This window comes from Adiantum capillus-veneris, chromosome 2 (assembly GCF_014529385.1).
Source record: "Adiantum capillus-veneris isolate H3 chromosome 2, ASM1452938v2, whole genome shotgun sequence".
In the NCBI taxonomy this organism is placed as follows: Eukaryota; Viridiplantae; Streptophyta; class Polypodiopsida; order Polypodiales; family Pteridaceae; genus Adiantum; species Adiantum capillus-veneris.
This window is the reverse complement of record NC_140932.1, coordinates 64272187-64294140: the sequence shown is the minus strand read 5'-3', so window position 1 is coordinate 64294140 and position 21954 is coordinate 64272187. Positions and strand designations below refer to the sequence as shown.

The 21954-nt window shown below is 42.9% G+C and overlaps 1 protein-coding gene across 1 annotated transcript in view; it reads left to right on the top strand.

The window, feature by feature from the left end:
- The first annotated feature begins 14196 nt into the window (after positions 1-14196).
- LOC147462891 (uncharacterized) overlaps positions 14197-21954 on the top strand; it is a 31390-nt gene continuing 23632 nt past the window's right edge. Inside the window, exon 1 of the mRNA XM_086485924.1 lies at positions 14197-14669. Coding sequence (XP_086342050.1) covers positions 14541-14669 — 129 coding nt within the window. The 5' untranslated portion in view covers positions 14197-14540. The remainder of the gene's footprint in view (positions 14670-21954) is intronic.

Here is a 21954-nt window from a genome sequence, read left to right as displayed (position 1 = left end):
GCAATCCAAGCCCTTGGAGTTCAATCTACATAGTCAAACCCCTTGGTAAGACTCTTTGTAGAAACTGCTCAACTAGAAGATAACGGTAACCAACATAGTCACCCGTGTACAAAATGATTGGAATCAACTTGAAAAATGTCTCCGTCCACTACCGCGTGTGGTAGATTGCGGAATTCTTTCCTTGAAAGTATAACTGGGAGAGATTAACTGTGATCGTCAATGCAGATCAAACTGTGATCCTTAATGCCTATGGAGTGATGTAACAATCACCCGCCGGGTCTTACCCCAAAACAGTATGTCCATAGACACGCCGTAGTGCTATAGAGAGAGCAGGAAATCCACACAAGTGAACTACCGATCTCTTATGGACAACCATGATGTCACAATTGAGTGCTGCGTCTATACTCCGTGGTAGAGGTCAGCCGGTGTGAGTTTAAGATTATCAAAAACTCACTTGAGCGTCGCACTGAAAGCATGTAGTGCAAAAATGACACCCTAAACATCCGTAATGACAAGACGCTTGCTTGTCAATTAACGTCCATGTGTACTCCACTGGGTAGAGCTGTCCGATCTTGAGAGCAATCATCTAAGGAATACCAACAAGTGGATCTTACCCTAAATTTAGCAATGGCTCTTAGCCAGCCTGTGTGTGGCTCCTAGCTCTTACTACAATTAGTGTTCAATCGATAAACCGATGAAAATGAATGTGAATGGCATCTTGGCCCATTTCTAGCTGAGAGTTAGAGCACCTTGGCCCATGCTGACTCCCAAACAAAACATGTATGACAAGCTTCTCAGAAGTTTGCATTATTCTTGAGAAAAATAAGAAAAAGAGAGAGAAGAAGAGCATGCTAGGCGGAGGAACATTCCTTAAATTTGTAGAGGGTGTGCCCAGAAGGTGTGCTCTTAGACATCTTATGCCTGAATTGCAGCTTATCCTATAAGCATACCACATTTTGTCTATATGACGCTCTCATCGAGAGAGGCAATAGAAAACACAAGTCAAATCTTGACCATCTACAATGTATGGTTCGTGACTATATGAGGATGCCTTGAAAAGGGCACCTTGCCGGTTAAGGTAGTCAAAGTTTTAAGTTCTTTTAGTGTTGTTGCGTATTGATAGCAACCAACAATCATATTAAACAATCCATCCGTAGTATGTCCTTGACAGAGGTGCGAGTGTGCTAGCAGAAGGGTAATGCATGAAGTGGTAGAATTGAATCCACTTCACTAGCATGCCTTGCATGAAGAATTGTAAGCCCTTGCGGAGAGTCAGGGCCTCAATCGTGAGAACCAAAACTATAAGTACCTTGCACAGTTTAGACTGGTAGGGATTCTGTGAGCTGATATTCCCTATTTTGCCAGTTCTATGAAGCCGTGCTTCATATAAAATTGCCAAAGCACTTTGCTTTGCACAATGACAATAATTGCCAAGTAAAGTGTAAACAGGGAAAAACCAGAAAAACTTAAACTTGGCTAACCTGGTCGTTGTTTCTGCAACCAATTGTCATGAAATTTGGAAGGAAAAACTCATTCCAAAATGGCTCATAGCCATATCTATTCCTTCCCAATTTTGTATGCGCATAGCATATGCCAAACGTGGCCAGCCTCAATGCAAGATGTATAAATTGAAGCTTTGCTTCATAGAACTATGTCTGGCCTCATTGCCAACAAATGCTATTGACGGCAGATGTCATAGCTTAGAGACTCGACCTTGTCGATCATGCACAAAAAATCGACCTTGTCTACTTGTAGATCTGCTGGAAAAACAGAATTATATGTGCAAAGTATGTGCATCTCGTACATACTTGAGTCTATGAATGATATCCACGATCCATCGTAGAAGCCCATTGCATACCATAGTTATCACGCCATGTGCAATAAACAAATACCAACTGCGTACCTCATGAAGTACACCTGCCGATGACATGGCCGTCGTAAGAATCGAATGAGTTGGAATCAAGGTTCACAGATGCTCCACTTCGTGTTGCCAAGGGCATTGCCCAATTTGCAAGCAATTTGGAAGCTTGTGAGCAACTTCAATGCTCTAGTGGTGTTACACAAACCATAGCCATGAGCATCTTTGATGAGCCTTGCTCCCATGTAATTCCATTGGATGAATTTATGCCTCACGCTTTGGACGATCGTACATGTACACTCACAAAGCGTCAAGATGAAAAAATTAAAGTTACGTGGATTCCGTTCTTCTGGATTCCATTAATGCCAAGAGTAGGCCTTGCTTGTAGCAAAATTGAGCTGTTAAAGAACCCTTCATAGAATCGGGAACTGCTACATGATTTCTCATACATGCTTTGCAAGTATCTTTCTGGAGCTTGTGTGTTCCTTGAACAACTTGAGGCTTGCAACCGTATCGAAATGTCAAAACTGATTGCATCAAGATCCCTTGAAATTTTGTAGTAGTCATAATCATTGGCCCACCCTGTCTTATCGTAGTTGTGGTGATTTTCCAGCTGAAGCTCAATGTTGCTGAAGCCACATTTGAAGACAAGAATAGGGTCATTCCCCTTGGGAAGTCTCGTGCATGCGGCCCTGAGGACCTGCACCTTCTTCGCATAATCGTGGAGTGGTTCCCGCAACCAAGATGTTCTTGGAGGCCTTGTTGAAACTCTGCAACAATGGCCTTGCCGTTTTCATGGGGTAGGCGAAGGCCTTGCTCGAAGCAGAGATGTCGCAGGCCTTTGCCATGGTGAGATGGGCCCTTTGGGTGGCCCCTTGGGCACCCTAGGGCGTCCAAAGTTTTTTTCAAAAAAATACAACGTGTGGACACACCTTCTCACCTCACAGCGATGACGACCATTATCTACGCAGAAGAAGACCCACGCCATGGAGCGCCGTACAAGCCGAACCAGGGGGCGATAGTGTGTTGAAAAAAGCTCCATGGGGTATGGCGAACAGAAAGAGGGAGAGAACTCCTCATTTGATGATGGTCGCAGGCCACCCCGTTCCTCGACTAAGACCCCCTTCCCGCGAGCTTCCATGTCGACCTTGCTCGGCTCTACAGGGACCGTTTCCTGCGGGCCGGGAGAGACAAAGAGACAGAGAGAGGAAGAGACCTTGCCATGCATGGCCATGCAACCACGACCCTACCTTTCCCCTCCATAGCTCGCTCTTCCCTGAGCTCTGATACCAATATAAGACCTAGGGTAATTGAACATAGGATCCTACTCCCTACCGCCCCTTATATAGGCCTAGCTCCTAGCTCTTGCCCTAAGCGGATCCCCAGTCCGCACTGGTCCAGTCCAGGCCCTTGGCCTAGGTCCCTGATCCCCTAGGTTGGGCCTTGCCCCGTAGGACCCTTCTCTTGACATGCCAAGTGCTAGTGAAAATTGAAAAGATGATCATCACATGCATCACAACATTTGAGGACATAGAAGCGGTAAAGCACCCATGGCAAGTATTCCTAGAAGGCAACAAAGGGATATGCTGGAATCTGGAGACAAAAATTTCAAGCCAGAGCATTATCATGGGGTTGTTTGCCCGTGTCATGTTCTTGCCCTCTCACTATATGCAAACCTTTGAAGAGGCATTCATGAATGGGTTCTTTATTTATCTATCTTCAACCCCATGACAAAGTATCTAGATGCTTTCCATATTGCCTATCAAAGCACTTTGAGTCACAATCCCTTCAGAGAGTTGGCAACAAAAGTGGAAATTGAAGCACGGGCAAAAAATTTCAAGAGGCTAACTCGTACATTCAAGAGGCATACACTAGTCTATTCAAGAAAGCTACATTCAACTACATCCAACAGATGCTAAGCAAGGCAAAGACACTAAGCAGCGCAGACCAAGACAGTTTGCACGAGGGTGTGCAAAGACGAGGAAGGGGGGAATGTTGGAAGTCAAGCCAGACAGGCACCCTTCGGGTCGATCCCTTCTTCCATGAGCCCAAAATTTTAATATGTCTTCATTATTTTTTCGAGAAGCCTGGTAATTATTTGATACACTTTGATTATAGATGGGTAAGCTCCAAGAAGCCAAGTTGTAAAGTCTATAATGGAGTCCGAATCTTGTAAAGTCGGCCAATGGCGCCAAAAGAGCCCTATGTATAAAGTCTATTTTGTAAAGTGGAAAAGGACACATTGTCATCGTCAAGTTTTGAGTTTGAAGCGTACGACTGAGAGATGCTACTCTCTTACAACTTGTAATCATCACAACTTGAACTTTGGTAATCACGTTTTGATTTTGAAACTTGCATTGTGTTCCTTGTCCTTTGCTCTTTCATTCAAGTATATTCATTGTCGATTCTGTTGTGATTTGTGACTATGCATTAGTAAGCTAAATCTATTGTTCTAAGTGCATTAATGACTATTTTTTGACATTTTGACCATAAGAGAGTGTTCCTAGATCCTAGGGCGACCTTTCCTGGTATGTTTTGTTGCAGTTTTTAGGACCTTGATCATGATGGATCGTGATTTTGGTACCTTCTCGGATTGCGATGAAACTTGGTAGGTTAGTGCCCCTAAGTGTCTTAGACCTCCTCCTAAAGTTTTGTAGCATTTGATGACTGAGTGCGGTGACATAGGACATACCAGATCCTAGAGTGATAGGTTTGCATGTGCTAGAGATATTGTTGTTTCGTAGGTTCACTTCTTGAGGTTGACACCCTCAAAGAGTTGTTGTGCCCCATCCAAGTCGCTTCTTTGAGTATTGACATTATGTTCGTGCCAGAAAGCTATGCTATAGACGTGCGTCGCGACGACCCACTAACATACATGAAAAGTTTTATGATTACACAGTGAGCAGTTATGGACCCTCATCATAAACACTTGGTAACTTACCCAGTTTATATTGCTCGGCTTGGTAGCACTATTACCAACCCTAGGTAAACCAAGGGGAAGATGTCCTCTCTACTATATAGTAGGTATGATGTGCACTACTACCATGTCTTGCTCACAAGAAAGACGCAAATATAGAAGCAAGTAAGAGAGTGGCATACAGACATTGAGTCCAATCGCGTTTCCATTGTTGAAGCCAATTTTAAAATCCACTCCAAAAAAGTACTATGATTATATTGACTTCTCTTAGTTTTCATCTCTTCACACCATGTTAACTTATCTGATCCATGTAATCAAGCTTGATAGCATTACTAGCCCAAGATAGAACAAAAGAAGCTCTCTCTCTCTCTCTCTCTCTCTCTCTCTCTCTCTCTCTCTCTAGAAGTAGAGCACTCCTAAGTTTGTCGAACAAGGGCTAGCAACTCACAAAATATATGTTTATGAGAAGCTCCCAAGTTTGGTATCAAAGAATGATTTGCAACCTCTTACACATATCCATGTTGAATCTGTCAAGAGGCTATGTCATGCATCACTTTTAGAAATGCAATATAGGTAGGAAGAGAGCATTGATAGTGCTACATCGGAAGATAAGATAGCACTATAAGAATGGAGGCCATGTTTCTTTGGCCGCAACAATGCATAGATCACATACTACTTCATGTGAAAGGAAAAAGGAAAACTTTTGTGGAGAGTTTAGAGAGGGAGGGAGGACGAGAGAGAGCAAGAGAAACTCAAGAGGGAGAGAAAGGTTTCCTGACGTCTTAACTCACTGAGTCCCCTCCCTTATCACACCATGATGGCATCTCAATTGCCCTAGCTCAACAAATTTAAATTCAAAATTGCATAAGCAGCATTGCAATGAAGTACGCACGCATGTGTGTGTGTGTGTGTGTGTGTGTGTGTGTGTGAGAGAGAGAGAGAGAGAGAGAGAGAGAGGTTTCAAATTTGCATGGAGGTTGAGGGTGTGCCACATGGAGGCAAGGGAAATCACCTTGTTTGAGTATTAGTTTAGATTTCTTGTACTTTTACTCCTTTTTCCTACTAAATTGAATTTTTACGTGTGTCTAGGATAAGCTGAGGCAAACCTTTCCCACACATTGCAACAAACATTGTTTGTTTTCAAAACAAGTGATAAAATCACGAGGCCTTCCTCCAATCAAATATAGCCTCCAATAAAATCACGAGGCCTACCTCCAATTAAATTTAGCAAAGGAATTTTAACAACTATTTTTTAACATTAAAATTACTTTAACAAGAAAAGATCTACATAAATAATTTAAGAACAACTATTTTTTATGTTTGCTTTAAATTTAATAACTATTTAAAGTTTTTTTAGTTAATTAATTTTAAACAAAAATAAATAATATAAAAAAAGATAAAAAATCAAAACAAAAAATGGTTTAATATTTTTTATAAAAAAAGATATATTAAATAAACATAGAAAATAATAAAATAATTTTTTTTGAATCCTTAATGAAAGAATTCTTTATCAATACCTTGTATCGTGTAAATCAACTCCTATGAATATAATGTTTATTCATTTGTTCTCTAAAGCATGCAAAAAAGTGAAAGCACCTTTGGACCTTTGGAGAATAGCATTTAAAAAGCTATGATCTCTTTCTATTCATTCACAAGACTTTTAAACACCCTCCGGACACTTGTCTAGCAAGGAAAATTGAACTACTTTCACCCTTTGGCGACAAAGGGACTTAAGAGGCCAAAATGGAAGGTAGTTAGCCCTTCATACTCCATTTAATTTTGAAGTACAATCAAAACTTCAATTTGTTTATAATGAGGAATTAGAGTGATCTTTAAGAATGGTCCCTTGCTAACCATATTCCAAAATCCAAGCGACTACATGGCAATCGGCCAAGAGCCGTGTAGAAGAGTGGAGTCCCAAATAATGGTCAATAGGGAAATGTTCTCAACCGTCACAATCATACGGGAGGAGGGCCAACCAATGTATAGTGCAAGAATCTCCCAGTGTTAAATTGGCACGTTGGGATTGCAATAGCTCTAGTGTTTTATTTGGCTTTAAGTTGTCAGCGGATTTCTGACGATAAGCTTATATGGAATGAAATGGTTGGTGAGTGTTATGCAGAATTTTGTGGGCGAAGATGACAAAAATCCATCTATTGGAATAGAACTTCCGAGCTAGAAAAGTGACTAAATTAATGGCCCTAATCTAGTGACCCCCGATTGTGACGAATTAAAAAAACGCCACACTTCAAAAGAAATCCCTTTCGAATGTTCAAAATGAAAAGTAGCGTGTGCCACCCATCAACTTCAACTTCAATGTGTATCCCCAACATGTGTCAATTCCAAGCAAAGTGCATGGTCAAGATATGCTTCAAATGCACCAATATACTTTACTAGTATCTTGGTCCATTATGTTAGAAAAGTATTATCTTTGACTAGTAGATTTGAAAACGTCAAACCGCAATTGGAGTTCATATACTACTAGTCAACAATATTGAAGGGTTTCTTCGAATCTTGTTTCTATTTAAAATTCCATAGAGTTTCTTTACCATTGAACAAGAACTTTCGTGCGAAAGCAAAGGTAGAGTCACAAATGCGTTCAAGAATACACAAAAGAGAAGGCAATGCTTACATCACTTGCCTATTTCAAATAGGCCTTGTGCATGTAACTAGGCCTTCGTTCAACTAAGCGTTACAAATGTTACTATGCCTCAATCAATACAAGCATTGTGTGTGACTTACAACTAAGCGTTGTGTGTGACCATCCACGAGGCTTAGGTGTACCTAAAGACTAAGCCTCGGGTGCATGCTCGTTTGAAACATGATGCTTGTAGAGTTATCTCTACTCATGCATCGTCCTAATGTGATGGGTCATTGAGTGGATGAGGAGTCACTCCCCAATCAGAACACCCCCAATCAGAACACCCTTGGATATTGTCTATTAACTACATGAAGAAATCCAAGTGTAGAAGCTCATGGTAGAGAATAACAACCTTGAGCACCCTTCTCTAGGCAATAAATATTGAATAAGCCTAAGGAGATACCCACCCATCCTTGTTCCCATATAGAGGAGTCCTTTCAACCCTAACTCACTCAACAAGGACCTTTCTCATGCGTTACTTCCCCCTTGTGCATGATTAATGCCCTTGAAGAAAAAGGTGGGACATCTCTCCTTGAGAGCACTAGTGTTGTCCCATATGGAACCCTCTTTAGGTCCATCTTTGCATGTGAATCTTCTCTAGGTCCATCATTCCATTGTAATGGTGTCATGTACAATGCTCATAAAAATCCAAATAACTTTTTGGGTCATGAAGTAGTACCAAAGGCTCTATGAAATTTACTAGGTCCACAATGTTGGCCTCAATGCCTAGGCGTTTCCTCAATTAACTACCATGAAACGATGGATGATGCAAGCTTGTGGTAGTAAATGAAGTAATATTGCAAAGGGTATATAGTGGAAAAGTGACAATTGTTTGGCACACGCCCTGTTTTTAAACTCTTTGGATGCTCAAGCACATGACAAAAACCCTTGAAAATGTTTTTTCATGATTATTACTCATTTTCTTCTATGTGTGTAGGGGTTATCATGGGCATGAGCTCGCTTGGTATTTTGATGAGGAACTTTTAACATGAAACAGTTTGCTAAAGAAAATCCATAATTGGCTTAGTTCTCATAGTAGCTTACCTCTCCATGTGAGGGTAACCTAGGTTGAAAACCATACATAGATATGCATGGACTAGACCCAATTCAACCACATACTAATAATTGGGGCTATCGTAAGAAATTCTAGGACTGAGAGATAATCACCAAGCTAGATCACCATACCCTCACAACGTATCTTCTTGATTGGCCCACTCAATTTGTTGTTGGTAGCCTAAGGGTGATCAATGGTGCTCACATTGAGCACATTGATCACATTGTCCGACCTTTTACTAGTTGTGATTCCTAAACATCAGTTGTGTGTCCACGGTTGTGTGCCCAAATAGCTAATAATATTCTTTGGATAGACCTGCTAATTCAAGAGGATTTAACAATTGTCTTGGTAGAAATAAACCTACACACCTTATTCAAACAATCAATTACAACCCCACTGTTGGAATTAGGGTTGCAAGAAAACACACACAGCTTGGAGAAGACGAAGGAAGCTCAAGGCACATGACAGAGAGTGTATTACTTAGTGTGCAATGGAAAGATAGATAACCCTAGAATGATGGACGTATATATAATGCAAGGGGGGAAAAACCTCATAAAGAGGGAAAAAATGCCCCGACGGTCCTAAGTGTGTTTACATAAATCACTACCACATGTATATGGTAACAAATCCCCCTTGGAGTGATGCGATGAACGAGAGCTAGCACATAGAGTAAAGGAAAGTGCCATGCCCTGAGGACATGATCAATCCACAAAGGGGAATAATCCCAAAGCTTTGAATTTCTCACAAGACAATGCCTTTGTGAAAAGATGTGCAAGGTTGTCCTATGTTGGCACATAAGCCAAGCTAATCTCTCCTGTTGAGAGCCTCTCCCTGACATAGTCGTAATGCACCTAAATGTGCTTTGTACGAGCATGAAAAACTGGGTTCCTTGGAATTGCCAATGTGCTCTAATTGTCAGTGTCGATAGTGTTGGCAGTGTCCTGTCCAACACCCAAATCAGCCATAAGGTGTATGAGCCATACACACTCAATTGTAGCTGTGAAGACTGCCTTATACTCAGCCTCACAACTGGAAGTGGCCACAGTAGGTTGCTTCTTTCTCAACCATGATATGCATGAGCTACCAAGCATGAAACAAAAACCACTTGTGGATACTCATGTGTCAAAACAATCAGCCCAATCTGAGTCCAAAAAGCATGTAAGTTTGGCAGCAATGATTCCCCCTTGGGATAAAACAAGCCAAGATGTAAAGTGCCACACAGGTAGCGAAAAATCCTCTTGACAACCTGCCAATGCTTAGACCCTGGGCTATGCATAAATTTGATGACCTGTGAGACTACAAACTAAATATCCGGCCTTGTGTTGCATACATAAATGAGGCATACCAACAACAGTTCTGTAAAGAGTGACATCTGTAGGATCACCAGCATCATGAAGACTCAATTTCAAACTTGTTTCCATGGGAGTGGAAATAGGTTTGCAATCCTCAAGTCCAAACTTACATAGCAATGTCTCTATGTAACTTTTTTGACACAAGGCAATACCACCATCACATTGCTTAAACTGTGTGTTCAAGTAATGATGCAATCGCCCCAAATCTTTCATCTTGAAAGTAGCATTCAAATCAGCCTTGAATTCAACAATATGTCTCTCATTTGGTCCAGTGATCAACAAATCATCCACATAAAGAACCACAATGAGAAGTACATCACCCTCATGCTTTACATACAATGTGCTTTCTGTTGGACTATTACGAAAGCTTCATTTGACCAAATGAGTGTCAGCCTTCTCATACCAAGAACGAAGAGATTTCTTCAACCCATACAAAGCTTTGTTACATTTGCATACCTTATCCTCTTGTCCTTTCTTGACAAAATCGCGAGGCTGCGTTACATAAACTTCCTCAAATATGTCACCATTCAAGAAAGCAGTAACAGTGTCTGATTGATGTACATCCCACCTAAAATGAGCTGCCAATGCACATAGAAAACGCACAGTAGTCATACGACAAGTGGGAACAAAAGTCTCTTCATAATCTATGCCTTTTTTATGTGCATAATGCTTTGCAACAAGTCGAGCCTTATAGCGATCAATCTCACCATCCGGCTTGCATTCAACTTGTAAACCCACTTTGTACCAATGGCCTTTTTGCAGGAGGCAAATCACATAGAGTCCATGTGTCATTTTATATACGTGCATCATATTCTGATTGCATGGCAGCCATCTAATTTTTTGAATTCTGTCCTTCATCAAAAGATAGAGGATTCTCAATATCATGTAAGCTAGACACAACCAAAGCATAACAATCTGATGCATAAGATGCATGGTGAGAGCTTGAACGAGTGCATCTAGACAAAGGTGCATCTAATTTACTATCATGCAATGTATGCACAATCCATTTTGGCATACCTCTAGCCTGCTCATTTTCAGTCCTTTCCTCATCAAGTACATCATGTACATCTACATCAACATTTTCAAAAACCCCCAGAGGCTGTACATTTGCCTCATTTGAATTTACATTCAAACTTCCACCACTGAAAAGAGGCAACAAATTGTCATAAATGTCTTGTGAGCTGACATTACTCTCTCTAGTACATGACAACAAGGGCTGAACAAAATTTTCCCACAAACACAACATCCCGTGAGACCAAGATATGCTTTGATTGCGGATGATACAACCTGTAACCTTTCCTTTCAACACTATAACCAACAAAAATACATTTGACAGCCTTATCATCCAATTTTCTACGCTGTGTTTGTTGCACCAAAGCATATGCCAAACAATAAAAAACACGCATGTGCTCAATAGAAGGCTTTCTATCATGCCATGCTTCATATGGAGTAATAGACTGCAAAGCTTTCGTAGGACACCTGTTAAGTACATAAGTGGCACACGTGAGGGCCTCAAGCCAAAAATAATACCGCAAAGCTTGTCTTTTGACCATACATCGTGCTATTTTTGTAAGTGACCTGTTTTTCCTCTCAGCAACACCATTTTGTTGAGGCGTATAAGGCACTGTACATTGGTGTTTTATCCCACGACTAGCTAGAAATGCATTAAATTCATGAGACATATACTCCCCCCCTCGATCGGAACGAAGGGTGCCCATAGTACATTTTGAGACATTTTCAGCCATAGCCAGAAATTGTTTGAAGCACATAAATACTTCGAACTTCGCTTTAAGCGGATATACCCATGCATGCCTAGAGTAATCATCAATAAAAGTCACGAAGTAAAGGTAATTTCCCAGGGATTAACACGGGCCCACAAACATCACTATGCACAAGTTGCAACCTGCATGTGGCCGTAACTGAAACATCCTTTCGAAACTTAGAAGGCTGCATCTTACCCAAAATACAGCCTTCACAAACATGTTTGATAGGTGCTTCAAGAGACGGTAAAGAAGCAACCATATCAGATTTCTGCAAACGCAGCAAATTGGAAAAATTCAGATGACCAAAACGTGCATGCCAAAGTTTTGTATATGAAATAGCCTTTGAATCCACAATTGCATTTGCAAAATTCTGCCCACACTTGTCATACAAAGTGAGCTTATACAGCCCACAACATAAAATGCTAGATGCAACAATTTCATCACCAAAACTGAGATCATGTACTGTACATCTGTCGTCCACAAATTTGACTACAAGACCAAGTCTAGCAAGTGCAGATACAAACAAAAGATTCTTCTTGATCCAGCATGGGGCATTTTTGCATGCACAGTGATGTGGTTCAGATTAAGGAACGCGCCCTCAACTTTTCAAAAAGATATGTTTCAAATTTTTGGTCCCTATTTGACAGATTTTATGAGGGTTTTTTTGGATGATCTCAGTGTTTTTGGAGCATACTGGAGCATTTGAAACAATTGCGGCTATGTTTTATGAAATGTCGAGAGATGAAATTCAGCTTAAATCCTCTCAAATGTGCATTTGCAGTTAGAAGTGAAAGGTTATTGGGTCATATAATATCTGAGGATGGCATCTCCGTGGACCCGGATAAAATAGCTGCAATTATGGAAGCGCCTCCACCGGTGAATTTGAAACAGTGTCAAGTTTTTTTGGGTCAAGCTCGGTACATAAAGTGCATCGACAAGTGTGAAAGAACTGCCATTTACAACAGTAAGCACAATCTTTCCAACTCCCTAAACCGGATAAGAGGCATTGTTGGCACAAGTAACTAAATTCCCATGAGGGAAAAACTCAAGAGAAGTGAACAAATCATGATGTGAGGTAATATGCTTTGTAGCACCACAGTCAAAATACCACACATGTGAATCTGCAACAACTGCCATGCATGCATCATGGACATCAAGATTATAGGTACACTCTGCACTAAAAGCCCATTTTGCATCAACATCAACATCACAGTCTCCTTTCACAGAAGACTCAACAATAACTGCATTTGTAGTGGAACTAGCATTTACAGTGGAACCACCCTCTTTCTTCTTTGCTTCTTTGGCCTTCAACTTAGGACACTGCTTGATCAAGTGATCATTAGCTTTACAATAATGAAAACGCATCTTCTTTTTTCCCTTATCACCAAAATTTCCAGACAAATTGTTGCCAGCAGAAGCATTAGGAACAAGTGATTTTCCACTCGCAGAAGAACCATAAGAAGTGGCTGCATTGATGTTACCACCCTTTCTTCTGTCATCTTTGCAACGACACTAGCTAGGTCTTTGATACCAAGGCCTCCTTTGTCTTTGGTGGGGAGACAACAAAACACTCCATTTGACCCTTGTCGATTTTGAAGTGAATAGGTCTCTTGCATAGAAAACTCTTGTAGACCTTAATGATTTGATCTAGATGATATTTTGCGGCTCTTCAAGATGTTAGGAAGAAAATCGGTCGTGGTTGATGACTAAAACCCTCCTACCAAAGGAGCCTTGGTAGTCGGTTCATTTGTTCAATTTGGTTCTAATATATGCGACCAACCCTACTTGGTAGCCAATTCATTTGTTAAGGGATTTAGGTTGGGTTCACAATGCCCAACCCTACTCATCTTTTTGGGTGCTGCCCCAATAAGGAGAAAAGCCCACGTCCAAGGTGTTCACAATGCACAAGATGAGCTCCAAGTCATGCCTACTCGGTGTGCTAACTCACAGACGACTGCGTAGTTGGTGATGCTTGGCATGTGTTTTGGCTCTGACAAGCACAACTCGGAGTGTGTGCAATGTGAATCGCAAGGCTACCCCAATTCCTCCTCAAAGATCTTCAATGCAAAAAAGGTAGCACAATTTGCACTTGTCGTGTGTGCAATTTGAATAGAGCCTAAGAGATGCATGGGACAATGGTCATAGTTTCAAATTTTAATGCATAACGTTGTGGATTCGATCTGGACTGCATCCCTTGTGCTTTTTGTGCTTTGCGCCTTTGCAAGGTGTTGCTGGAGCCACAATAGAGAGTTGCTACAAATTCATTTCCCTAGGAAACAACTTATTTAAGAATTGCTTTTTGTAAAGGCTCAAAAAATCAAAGACATTGAACTTTTGAAGGAAAGTTCAACAGAGCCAAGACAAAGTTTAATCCCGTGAAAAATTGATTATTATGGGCTGTCCAAAAAGCATCCCTTGTGCTTTTTGTGCTATGGGCCCTTGCAAGGTGCTAGTGGACCACAATAGAGAGTTGCTACAAATTCATTTCCCTAGCAAACAGCTTATTTAAGAATTGCTTTTTGTAAAGGCTCAAAAAATCAAAGACATTGAACTTTTGAAGGAAAATTCAATAGAGCCAGGACAAAGTTTAATCCCGTGAAAAATTGATTATTATGGGCGGTCCAGACAGGAATCCTTTTTTGACGAAAGTAACACAAGGTGGGCACTCGGCAGTCAGTGCACCATTGCAAGCACGCAACTGTGAGCGATGCTTTTTCTCTTGAGGGCAGTTGCGGTGATTTGGCTATGGTGATTCAGCTTTAGCTTTGTTGGCAACTCCGAAATGTGCTCTGGCGATCTTCTCGACAGCTTCTTTTGTCCTCTTCAAGTTTGCACGGATTTGCGCTGTGACCCCTGCTGCAGAAAAGATTCCGATCCTTGGAAACTGCTACCAAGGAACCTTTGCACAGTTTGATCTTGGATGAAGCTGACTCTTGATTCATTTGGGCACTCAAGATGAAGTCTTCGCTGAAGAAGTTACGTGACTTCACTCTAAACAAGGGTGGTGCAAGGGACAAGCGGCGGCCTTTGGATGCCCAGCACCAACATGGGGATGACACAGAGAGTATGGCACCAAGCATGCAGGTATCTATTGTTTTTTAAGTAATATAGTGGTCTGAAAGGCCAAGACATAGTTTTATGCTTCAAAATGCACAAAGTTTAATTTGAAGTGAATCACATGCTTTAATTCACTTAATTTTTAACGTTTCTAATAATTTTGAAATTTACCTTTATGCAAAGGCATCATTTCAAATTCTGGAAGGTCCATTAGAAAATGCAGCCCCGCCACATGCTCCATTAAGTAGCTGCAACGGAAATATATTCTTTGTTTTTATGCACATTTTCCAGTACCTCGGACAAGATGCAAAATGTGGTTTTTATTGCTCATGCTGAATGCTCAAAATGTTCGATACAGGGGCATGCTTTTATAGGACACATTGGCATATCGTATATGCCCCCCCCCCCCCCCCCCCCCCCCCCCCCCCCCCCTCCCTCCCGGGGCCAACATTGCCCTTTCCTCTTTCTCTTTCTCTTTCTATGTGAAATAGGGTATCAGCCTCTACCACCCAAATAGTCCCATCGTGAAAACATTGCGGGTGAAGATGGAAGGTAAGGATGCTCGGAGGTAATCACAATGGTTCCATGTCCACTGAAGTGCATGCACGCTACATTTGAATCTGAATGTAGAACAAGGTTAGGGACCTTGTCTCCAACCCCTTCCATACCCGCATACGAGGCAAGCAGATCTTGAGTAGCAGATCTTGGTACTCAAGATCTAGATCTTTGTGTATCCGATGCTCATCTTCGTTCAAAGGCATGGTGATGAAGACGAGAGCGGGCCTGATGTGCGATGGACTAAGGGTGGGCGTGGCTAATAATTCTAGGCAACAGGTATTTGTCCGGGGCAGCGCATTAGATTTCTCTGAGAAAAAAAAACTCAGATAGGTTCCTTGGGTTCCTGGTTCTTCTTGGGTTCTTGCTTCTTCCCTTGAGTTCGCAAATCCAAAACATGTCCAGAGCTCTAATACTAATGTTAGGTGCAGTAGAAGGGTTTAAGGATTTTAGCTCAGATCTAGTACTTCGCACAAACGCTAATATAATGGCTAAATGCTGAATACTGTGTGCTGATGCTTCATGCAGATGAATTGCAAAACGCTAGTTCTAATCAGATGCAAAACGCTATGCTGACTTGATGCCAAAAACGTTGGACTGATCTGATGCAAAACGTTGATGATGCTAGGGTGTCCGTGATTGAAACATTAGGTGTTACTGTGGACGTTGAATGGCCTTGCGGGTATTGGGTTCTAATGATCTAAAAATTGAAGGCCAAGTTACCCTTTTTATAGTTTTTTTTTTGCCATTTGTCCTATCTACTTCTTATAAATGTCATGTCAAAGTTGCTCATTAATAAATAACCTAAGTGACTGGTCATATGCCTATATATGCTAAGTGCTTAAGTGATTGTACTGTGCAAGTGACGGTATGCAACTATGACCTGCCCGATCATGCACCTCCTTCTAAAGGCTCACAAAGTGCCAAGCTAGATCCTAAGCTATCCAAGAGTGATGCTAACCTGTAGCAGTAGCTTGTCCACGTGGCTCAAGTGTAATGTGCACGTGACATGAACGGTCACATCACATTCTTATCATTATCCTCTTTGAGATCTTATATATGAATCATGATCATTGTAACTTATTTTGCAATCACATCCAGACTGTGATGATCTTTTGACGGATGTCTTGATCCACTATTAGATTCATAATATCTTTCTCCTATTTCAATCTGATATGCCAATGACTGTCCCAAACAAGACAATACATTCAGAGAGCATGCATTTCACTGTTAAGACTTACACCACTCTGTTGCCTCACAGGTCTAGGGCATACTTGTACGGCTAGTGTGCCTCCGGGCTGGCCACCCTTTGCATATGCATTTTCTTTGCACTGTCCGGGCGCCCATCTTATATTTCATTTATTTTTTGTTGGGTAGTGGGGGATTTTATCTGGCATTGCCCTACCTCCCTTGGGCACCTGTTTATGGGGCCAGGGGGTACCCACTTCCATCATTTGGTTATTGTGTATTGGGTATTTTGCTCATGGTAGTCATGGGGGGTCGATCGCCCCCTCTTCACCATATCTTGCATTTGTGGTCTCTCTCTCTCTCTCTCTCTCTCTCTCTCTCTCTCTCTCTCTCTCTCACACACTTTCGCACACGAGCACTCTCACATGGTATCAAAGCTAGTTGAATCCAAGGCATCACATGGTATTAGCAGCTTCACGCTCTTCATGGGATCAATGGTTCACCATCAGCATGCGGTTCTCCTCCCAAGGGATCAAATCAGCCTGCGATTTCTGCCCATCTGCAGCGTTTCCGCAAAGGTCTGCCAACGTTTTGCAAAAGCCAGGCACGCGATGGACTTTGGCGCTTTTCTGTCGTGGAAGACCCCCTTCCACCTGCGTTTTTGCAGATCAAGCCAGCGTTTTTGCTTCTTGTTGCCAACGCTACACTTTCTGGGCAATTTCGTTGCCGGAAAACCCCTTCAATCCATTATCATTTTTTGCTGCCTCTTGTGTTTTTGGGGAGCACTTGCGTTGGGACCTGCTGCGTTTTCAGCATGGAGGGGCTACGCTCAGCTTCTTGCCCACTGGAGCTTGCCTTCCACACCGGCTTGGCATTTGGTGCCTTGCCGGCCCGTATCCTCTCCGTTTCCACGAGATGTCAACCATATACACCTGCTGTGTTTTCTCTGTTTTCAGCCCACAACGGGTTGCTACTTTGATTTTCCACCCTCCCCACACCCTCTGCACCGCTCCGGACCATGCGGGGAGCGTAGGAGCACGCTGAAAATCGTTGGACAGTAGCGTTTTCATTACCTCGTAGTTGCGTTTTTGGGTGGACAGCAGACACTTGGCTTGTGTTTTTCTCAGAGGATGAAGTTACCTCCTACTAGGACACCATCCGGTGGTGGTCCATGCGGTCTCTCAGTGACTGCTGCAGTTCGACATTGGCTTGATCATCCACGGGCGTACGATTCTTGGGGATCCATTCATTCCAGCCATCATTTAGCGGTTGCGCACTCCAGAGGGGGTGGTGACTTGTGGTTTTCTATGGACACACCTATGCACTCATCAGAGGAGTTCACAAGAGATATGGTCATGCTCATGGCATCTGGGATTTCGACATTCCCAAAGAAGACACCACCATCTTGGGTGCACAGACACTTACCACTTGACCTCGACATGTCAGATCACTTGCCTACACAGGAGCATCTACATGGACTCAGGGAGAGGATCCTGGATTTCTTCTTGGGCAGGTTCATTGCTTGAATCTACAGATTGGACCGGGACTTCAATGCTTTGGACTCTTTTGGAGAGTTTACCTGCGAGATGCGGGAGATCAAGCATCCCGCGACTACATCCGGAGTCGCCCGGAGATTGGCTTGGATGGTAGTGTATTTGCTCTTCTACACACCTGATCATTTGGATTGCTACCTTCAAAGTTATTTACACTCACCCTCAGTAACCTTACAACAGATTTATACCCCCAACCTGGGAAGTAGGCCACACCCAGCTCATTCACATTGAGAGCCACACCAAGTTGCGGTTTGGTGGCGCGGATTCTGTTATGGTTGACACCGGAGGATTGGAGGCAGGATATACAGGCAAGACGGCTTGGATAGCCACTCCTCTTCTCAGAGGATCTTCACAGTGCAGACTACTCAGTCTGGCTTTCCTTCTTTATACAGGATGATTACAGTGCAGACAGCTTGGTCTGACCACACCTCTTCTCAGAGGCCCTTCACAGCGCAGACTGTTGAGTCTGGCTTTCCCCTCATCTTGGCTTACCCTACCTATTGACAGGACACCATCTGATTGTGGTCCGTGCTGGCGTGCGGTCTATCGGTGACTGCTGCAGCTTACGGTAGCTTCTATAGTGCAGACTGTTTAGTCTGGATTTCCTTGTTTCGAAGGACGTTTACTGCGCAGATCGCTACATGTGGCCTTCTTGGAGTTTTACATAGCTTAGCCACCTGGCCACCTTGGGTTGCAGGTTTATGCATTGACAGGCTTCCAGTCATTCTTAGGATGGTTCTTGGGCTTCCCTATTTTCTCCAGACGGTTTGACTACAAACACCACATATCTTATTGGGCAGGACACTTGCAGGTCTATTGGCCATAGTAACAGGGAATGGGCGGAACGGGGCCCTCACGTTTGCGGAACTCGTTCCCAAGCACGGCGCCTCCTCGAAACGGAAACGGGAACGGAACGTCGTTCCCTTCCCAAGTATAACTAGAACGAGGCCCGGAACGGCAGAATCCGGAACGCCAAAGTTAAAAAAAAATGATAGTTTGGGATAGGTCTTTTGAACTTTTGGGGGGTGTTATTTTAATCCTCTCCTATATAAAGAAGGGCTTTAAACCCTCTCTCGCAAGCTCTCTACCTCACCCTCTCCCTCAAGGCTCTCTCTCCCTCCCCCTCTCCCTCTCCCTTTCCCTCAAGTGTTAGGTGCAACGGAATGATTGTTTGTGCTTTGCTCAAGATGAGTGCTCTGAACTGTGCTCAAGGTTCCTTTTGTTCTTATGGAAGGTAGAGCCTTCCGTTCTTAATGAGAGAGTGCTATGATCACAAACAAAGTGAATGGATACTGTGCGTGCAAGTGTATGAGACTGAGAGATAGAGAGAGAAGAGAGATACGACACCAGAGACGTAAAACCCTCCTCCGAAGGCCCCACTCGTCGGCGAGAGTGGTCTACTTATTGATTGCACAAAGTGGTACAATGACGATGCAATGGACTGATGCAATCTGGGACTATGTCGGTGACGACGACGACTTTAGGGCTGAAATCTGTGGTCTTCTATCTGCTGAAACTCTGCTAATCTTTGGGCTGTTTTGGGTGGCTGAAAATGACTGTTTTGGCTGCGTTTTCGAGGGCTGAAAATGGGGTTCTTCTGCAACCAATTAGGGCTGAATCTGCTACTGTTGTGGAATGCTGAAAACGTTGAACATCTGCTGCGGTAAGGGCTGAAAACCAAAAACGCTGGGCTGCCTGCTAGCGTTAGTGAAAACGCTATGCAAATCTGGGACTGCTGCTGGCGTTAGTGAATGTTGATGCAACGCTAGGGATCTGGTGATGATGGCGATGATGCAAAGCTGAGATCGCCAAGGCTTGGTGCTTGATGCGGTGGAAATCTGCTAGGGACAGAAAACGCTAGGTAATGAGGGTGTGTTGGCGATGAGGTAAACTGCAAACGCCAGGTGCTTGTGGTCTTGAGGGGTTCCTGCTGAGAAGATGCCTGTTGAGCGGGAAGCTCCTGCTGCCTCTTCTGCTAGAAAGTGCTAACTTGGGTTTGCTTATATATTAACTTAGCAAAATTGGCCTACCTACTTTTGTTGGGAAGTCACTTAAAAATAATAAGTGAAAAATACCAAAAATAGGGAAAATAGGCTAAATGCACTGGAAAATTCCCCTGACTGAATCTGATGGATTCTGATGGGAATACTGATGATCATGCTGTGTGCAACCGGAGGATATGCATCTACACTCAGTGACTGGGCATGCACGGTCTACGAATAGACTCACAAAAGTGGCAGATCACTTCTAATCTAGACTTGACTGGACTGAGTGAACCCTGATTATGCTGTAGCTTGTCCACGGACACATAGGGTTGGATGTGTCACGTGACATCCCTTCCTTTTCAAAGTGAGGTATTGGTACCGAACTGTATGGCGTCGAGGGAGATCGCCAATAGCATCCGGAATCTTGGAAGGGACTCTTCGCCGGCCCACCCTGATGTGTGGGTCGTGCAGTACTTGGAACTTCATAAAGGTCTGCAACGCTTGCTTCTTTGGGCCGCGTCGAAAGCGACACCAAGTCTTTTGTGGCTCCTTCAATGCTTCAACTTCGTCTAGGGACTTGCTTCTTTCGTCTTCAAGAATTTCCATGGCTGAAAGTTCCTGAAACCATTTCCAACACAAAACCATGAACATACCCATTCCATGTAAAGTGAGTGGAAAAATTCTTGTCTTCGTTAAAGACTGTGTATGCAATGTAGATGAACATAGAGATGGAGTGACAACCCGTTCACCAAACATATGCAAACAATAAGATCGAATCTTTCTCTTTTGATCTAGAGCAATCAACTTTCGCAATTCACAACGGAAATGCCCATGCTTGGTGCTCTTACTTTCATGTGCTCGTTCGGAAACTGTGTCATGCCAAGGAAGAGACATGGAATGTGACTTTCTTACATACATACCTTTCAGCTTTTCATGAAAAATCCGCATACATTCGTGCTCATCCATGAGAGAAACGTGTTCAGCATACAATATGTCATGCCTAGGAAAAGGGATCACATAACGATGCTGACTAAAATACAGGAAACGATCACGAATGAAACATTCGAACAATGCGTGCGTATCAATCATGCGAACACATAATACTTCCTGTGAGGGTTCCTTGGACCTAGGCTCGAGAGCCAAGATTGGTTCTTCCTGAATGATCGAATCGTCCTGGGGGGGTTCTTTGGACCCCGACTCGAAAGCCAAGATCGGTTCTTCGTGATTGATCGAATCTACAACGAGGTTAGTTTCGCTAGAAAAAGCATCCACTAACACCTCATCCTTGTGAACAATCACATCCTTTTCATGCAACTCATCATGCTTGTGAGAAATCACATCTTGATCATGCAAATCACCATGCTCGTGAGAAATCACATCTTGATCATGCAAATCATCATGCTTGTCATTATCATCCAAATCATCATGCAAATCATTGTCAATCAAATCAGCATGCTTATCATTGTCAATCAAATCATCATGCTTCTCATAATCATGCAAATTCTGTGTGTCATGCTGTGGAGAAGCAGAGACTGAGAGTGTCCTTTTCCCGAATCTCTTGCATCTGTGCTTGCACTTGAGAAAAGAGTCACAAGAACTCTTGCATGCTTGCTTTGTCTCGCGATCAAATCTTGCTTCTCTTTCTTTGGTCTCGCAATCAAATTTTGCTTCTCTTGCTTTGGCTTCCAAGCGTGCTTGCTCGCTCTCACGCGCTATGGTTGCCATTCTTTCTTGGTACTTACGCTCGATGGCTGCGATTCTTTCTTCGCTTCCTAACTTCCTGTCCATCATCTTCTTGTCGAAAGCCTCCATAGAAGTTAGTGCAATCCTTGTCGTAGATGGGGAAGGGGGAGGGTCGAAAAAATCTCTTGGTGGGGAAAAATCTTCGCCGCCTCTCTCATGCTCATCACCTGTATGCGAAGTATCCATTCCGCTTCGGGTGACGACCATGCACTATGATCTTTGGTTCTTAAGTTCACGAGGAACTTGGGTTCTTGAGGGTCTTGGGTTCTTGAAGATCTTGAGGTTTTC